Source organism: Hibiscus syriacus, unplaced genomic scaffold (assembly GCF_006381635.1).
Source record: "Hibiscus syriacus cultivar Baekdansim isolate YM2019G1 unplaced genomic scaffold, ASM638163v2 tig00110864_pilon, whole genome shotgun sequence".
NCBI classification, from domain to species: Eukaryota; Viridiplantae; Streptophyta; class Magnoliopsida; order Malvales; family Malvaceae; genus Hibiscus; species Hibiscus syriacus.
Genome location: NW_024062893.1, coordinates 2,005,273 through 2,011,511, shown reverse-complemented (window position 1 = coordinate 2,011,511; position 6,239 = coordinate 2,005,273). Strand labels below are relative to the sequence as shown.

Below are 6,239 nucleotides of genomic sequence, written 5' to 3'. Positions count from 1 at the left end.
GAAGTTCTGAAAGTTGTGAGACCTGACATGGTGGGCAAAATAAAACAAAAATATAACGTTTGATATGATTTTAAAAATAAAAAATTAATTAAAATAAAATAAAAATAATGGTTTAGACCCATGTTTATTTGGGTAGGACTTGATCAACTTCTTGGTCTAGTTCAATGCTGGAGGCTAGACCATTCGTCTTGGTTCAAGCCTCCCAAAACCAAAATTTGGTTTTTATTTTTATGGAATGAGGTGGTCACCATCCTAAATAAAATTATTAACAACACATACAAATTGAATAATAAAAAAAGTTCTTTTGAATATAGAAAAAGGTTGATGTAGCACGATTATTTGAAATCCAAGAAAATATAGCATCATGAAGTTAACAATCACTACTTCTATTCAATGAGAAATAAAATTTATAATTACTAAAATCATAACATCAAGAGTCCCTATACATTTTTTAAATAAAATTTTCCCTTAGAACTATTTTCAAAGATATTTTACATCTAAATTATCAAGAATCATCTTCATTGTTTCATTTTTAACATCGTTAAAAAAATCGATCGATCAGAGCATACTCTGTAACAAATTTTCAAAAAAATTTGATTACATGTTCAATTGTATTTTACTAGAGATGACTTTACTATTTGAATTGAATTGGGAAATTTTTTGAGTTGGTCAATTAAGTCCTATTTAATTTGGGTATTTGCCAAGTTTTTTAAATGCAGTTAACACAATTCAAGATGAATAAATTTGTATACTTAATAATCTGGATCCTATAGTCAAGTCCAAAGTTAGAAATGTATAATAAAAAGACTAGAGCATTAGAACACTTGAATTGCACTCACAACCTAAATCAACAGCTAAACATCAAAGATGGAAACTAGGTTCTTTATACAATATTATTCAGCTTAGGCAAAGAAGAAATTAATGAAGTGCATTTATATGAAATGCAGGGAAAATTCAACATTTATATGAATTTTTCCCGATGGTCAGAAAATTACCATACCTAACGGAAACAATCCATCTGCACAATCAAAACCATTTGTTTGGTTGCTGAGAAATTGTTGGAAACACAGAAAAAAAGGTGGGCAAGTTTAGGTTTTTTTTCTTTCCCTTTTTGAAGTCATCGCGTTTGGATATTCGAACTTGCATTGCCGTTTCCAATGAGCTCAGGAACCTTGTAAGAATCCACCGTCACCTCCGTCAGCTGTAAGCCGGGAAACAACGACTGCGGCCACAAGCAAAGCTCAGTCAAATTGAAGAAGGGCAAAAACAATCGGAAAATCATTACCGGAACGAGTGGAGAAGAAAGATTGAAACTTACATCCAATTCATTTTGAAGATAGCGTCGGCGTTTCTTTGGCCTCTTACGAGGGCGACGCCCAACCATAACCATGAAATCCTCCTCGATCTCTTGCTTCGACAGTGTCACCGAGAATTCCGGCCGTTCCCTTTTCTTCTCGTCAGCCGCCGCCGACACCACCGGTTGTCCTCTGTCTCTTACTCTGAGTGAGTTGATCACCTCATTCCTCGTCGCATAATTGTAGTTGTTGTTCATTCCTCCTCCGTCAATCGGAGCCTTGCACGCCGCGCGCCTCGTCCTGAGATTCCACGGCCTCGCCTTCACTTCCACCGCCGGCGATTTTTCCCTCTCTTTCTCTTTCCGTTTGAGTTTAGGCTCTTCGAATTCGTTCTCACCGGCCTCCACCTCATCACCGTCGGAAGCTTTATCTCTAAAAATTTCATCTTTGATCTTATCTGCCGCCGTTTTAAGATCCTTCATAATCTTCTCCCTGACTGCCTCGATCTCCTCCGCTGCCTCTCCTTTCGTCACCCTAACTCGCCCCTCCCGCCCATAGTCGTTGCTCGGGTACGACTCCGACTCTTGCCGCCTCGTCCCACCAACCATTAACCCCTCAAATTTCGACGACGGAGGAGATCGGCGTCTCTGAACCACATGAAAACGCCGAAGAAGATGAAGATCAACGAAGGAGGAGGAAGAGACGGCGGCGGTGGAAGCATGGCCGAGTTTCATACACCTCAGGTGCCTCTGATTCCCCCACTTCAAACATGGCAGCTTGAAATTGTGAAGAGGATTCAATCTGTGGGATCCCATGGCCATCTCTGTCTCATCAGAATACACCATTGATCTCATAAAAAAAAACAAAGTGCTGACTCAATCTTTAAACACTCGACGGAGAACGCTTCGAGAGTTTATATATATTTGATTTCCCGTTGAGGAATCATTGAGATTTCTGGGGGTGTTTTAGTAATTCGATTCTTCCGTGGACTGCTTCTTGCTAAAGTGCGCCTTGGTTTTAAGATTAGGGGATTTTTTGATGATTTTGTTGGGCGCCTAAAAACGGCGTGACCTGTTAAATAAGTAATCGGTTAAAATTTAAATAAGTTATATTATATCATTTAATCAAAAATATTATTAAGTACAATAATATATTATGTAGCGCTTATATAATGTAATAGGTAGCACTTATAGTAATTTATTTTCTAACTAAACATGTATATTTAAACCGATAACATTACAAATTTACCTATTACATTATAATTATCGGTTTTGTTGTTTTTTGGATTATACAATTTTAAATGTATCGACACTTTATGCTTGCACCTCGTTGTGTTTTCATTTTGGGAAAAAAAATGTTGACACATATTTAAAGAGTGTCGATACATAATGTAAACCTATTTGCTAATTAACCAGTATATTTTTACCGGTTACATTGTATTAAAATATACAATGTTATTTTTTTGTTACTGTAAAGTTTTTGTTCTTTTCTTACTGAGTTTTGCCTAAAATATCCAACTTTTCGTATTAAAAAAATGAAAATTCTGAAATAAAAATAACCACACAAACACACTTTTTTACTACCGGTTTTGTCATTTCGAGATCGATTTTATCATATTTTTACCTGTTATATTGTTATGGATCGATACATTTTTATAAAGCATCGACACTTTATTGGCGCTATAACTTCTATTCTTTTAAATTCCAAAAATGTCGATACTTATAATAAAGTATCGACGCTATCAACATATCCGGTAGCTCTTTACCGGTTTTGTCATTTCGAGATCGATTTTATCATATTTTTACATGTTATATTGTTATAGATCGATACATTTTTATAAAGTATCGACACTTTATTGGCGCTATAACTTCTATTCTTTTAAATTCCAAAAGTGTCGATACTTATAATAAAATATCGACACTATCAACATATCCGTTAGCTCTTTACCAGTTTTGTCATTTTGAGACCGGTTTTATCATATTTTTACATGTTATATTGTTATGGATCGATACATTTTTATAAAGTATCGACACTTTATTCGCGCTATAACTTCTTCTCTTTTAAATTCCAAAAGTGTCGAAACTTGTAATAAAGTATCGACACTATCAACATATCCGGTAGCTCTTTACCGATTTTGTCATTTCGAGACCGGTTTTATCATATTTTACCTGTTATATTGTTATGGATCGATACATTTTTATAAAGTATCGACACTTTATTAACGCTATAACTTCTTCTCTTTTAAATTCCAAAAGTGTCGATACTTATAATAAAGTATCGACACTATCAACATATCCGGTAGCTCTTTACCGGTTTTATCATTTCGAGACCGATTTTATCATATTTTTACCCGTTATATTGTTATGGATCGATACATTTTTATAAAGTATCAATACTTTATTAGCGCTATAACTTATTCTCTTTTAAATTCCAAAAGTGTCGATACTTATAATAAAGTATCGACACTATCAACATATTTGGTAGCTCTTTACGGGTTTTGTTATTTCGAGACCGATTTTATCATATTTTTACCTGTTATATTGTTATGGATCGATACATTTTTATAAAATATCGACACTTTATTAGCGCTTTAACTTCTTCTCTTTTAAATTCTAAAAGTGTCGATACTTATAATAAAATATCGACACTATCAACATATTTGGTAGCTCTTCACCGGTTTTGTCATTTCGAGATCGGTTTTATCATATTTTTACCTGTTATATTGTTATGGATCGATACATTTTTATAAAGTATCGACACTTTCAACATATCCGGTAGCGCTTTACCTGTTTTGTCATTTATAAACCGGTTTTGTCATTTTTTACCTGTTTTATTGTTATTGATCGATACATTTTTATAAAGAAATGACACTTTCAATATATCTGGTAGCGATTTACCTGTTTTGTCATTTATAGACCGATTTTGTCATTTTTTTACCTATTATATTGTTATGGATCGATACATTTTTATAAATTATCGACACTTTCAATATATCCGGTAGCGCTTTACTTGTTTTGTCATTTATAGACCGGTTTTGTCATTTTTTACCAGTTATATTATTATGGATAGATACATTTTTATAAAGTATCGACACTTTCAATATGTCCAGTAGCGCTTTACCTGTTTTGTCATTTATAAACCGGTTTTGTCATTTTTTTTACTTGTTATATTGTTATGGATTAATATATTTTAATAAAGTATCGACACAAACCGACAAACTAAGTTTGCCGGTTGTCAAATTTTTTAATATTTCTTCATAATTTTCACCTATTATATTATTATTACTCGATATTTTCGATAACGCTAAACCGAATTTATCAAATATCTTTTAATATATTCGGTAACGTCGTATATTAACCGTATATTAGTCCGCCTTTCCGGAGACAATCCCGGATTTTGGGCCTTGATACGCAGTTTTGAGTTTGAGGTTGGCGTAACTACCATTTCTCACAGGCACACATAGTAACATCCGCTTAATGATACATAAAACTACAAAATTTTATATTAATTTATAGTTATTAGATTTAAATAAAAAAATAAATTTAATTTAAATTTATAATTTATAAATAAATATCTTTTAAGTAAAACAATCTCTTTTTATTTTAATCTCAAATCTCAAACCCTAAACTACTAAGGGTCAATTTAGTATAACTTTTAAAAAATAATTTTTAAAAGTGATGTAGAAACGAACTTTTAAAAGTATTATATAAAAGTGCAATTTAAAATTTAAGTGTTTAAGATTGTTGTTAAATAGTAAATTTAAAAAGATAAAATGTTCATTATATACATTATGTTGTAAACTAAAAATATAACATTTAAATTATATTTTACAATATATATAAATCATATTAATTTAAACTATAATAAATTTATTAAAAATTATTATTATATATAAATTATATCAATTTAAATTATAACAAAAATAAAAATAAAAAATATAATTATAGTAAAAAAATATATTTTATATAACTCATATTAATATTTTTAATATATAACTTATAAATTTTATTTATTTTTAAATAATTAAAATAAATTATTTTTAAGGATATTAGTATTAAATTATTAAAATAAAATGTAAATACATAATTGAATGAAATTCATACATTAGTAAGAGTAAAATTATAATTTGATTTCAAACGTAAAATTAGAAATGAAAAAGCTAGAAATCCTAGTTTTTGTGGTTGGTTTGAAATCACTATTTCCACTACAATTTTTTTATGTATTTCCCGTTTGGTATAGATTTTACGGTCAAAATAGACTTTTTAGCTAAAAGTATTTTTTGAAAGTTTTACCAAGCAGACCCTAAATTCCAAATACTAAAACTCCTACCCAAACCTCAAACCCTAAATCATAAATTCAATGAAAGCTCAATCACCCTACTGCAACTACTGATGCTTGAACCCATGATCTCTAGGAACAACAACGATTTCTTTTACCATTGAAATAAGTTGGTTCGTGCATATCCATAGTATTTTGATTACGATATATTAGTAAGTTTTTTATAATTTAAAATTTTTGGGTAAATGATATAACTGATCACTTAGCTATTGTCCCTTTATATTTTGACCATTATTTTCAAAAATTTTATCAATTAAATCACTCAACTATTTAAATACATTCAATCAAGCGACATGCCATTAATATTTGACGAAAATGCTGATGCGAAAATTAATAAAATAGGTATAATTACATATTTGATCCTCAATACTTATATGTTTTATCAATTTATCATAATTTTAATTTAATTTAATTTAATAAATTTAATTATCTAATCAGTGACATTTATCATCTAATTATTTTTAATTATTTTTTCTTTCAAACTAGATACTGAAACGTGGTATAATCTAATTGAATGAAGAATAAATTAAAAAGAATACCATTTAAAGGGCTAAAGAGGTCTTGTACCCTGGTCTAGGATATGGAGTGCGCACCATAACCATTTAT

At 30.6% G+C, this 6,239-nt stretch overlaps 1 protein-coding gene across 1 annotated transcript; it reads right to left on the bottom strand.

Annotated features, from left to right (window-relative positions):
- Positions 1–1,086: 1,086 nt before the first annotated feature.
- On the bottom strand, positions 1,087–2,209 carry LOC120143807. Its single transcript, XM_039158038.1, has 2 exons — positions 1,319–2,209; positions 1,087–1,222 (listed from the first exon to the last, which is right to left on the bottom strand). The coding sequence occupies exons 1-2, from the start codon at positions 2,147–2,149 to the stop codon at positions 1,118–1,120; spliced, it is 936 nt and encodes a 311-aa protein (XP_039013969.1). The 5' UTR covers positions 2,150–2,209; the 3' UTR covers positions 1,087–1,117.
- Between the last annotated feature and the right edge of the window lie 4,030 nt (positions 2,210–6,239).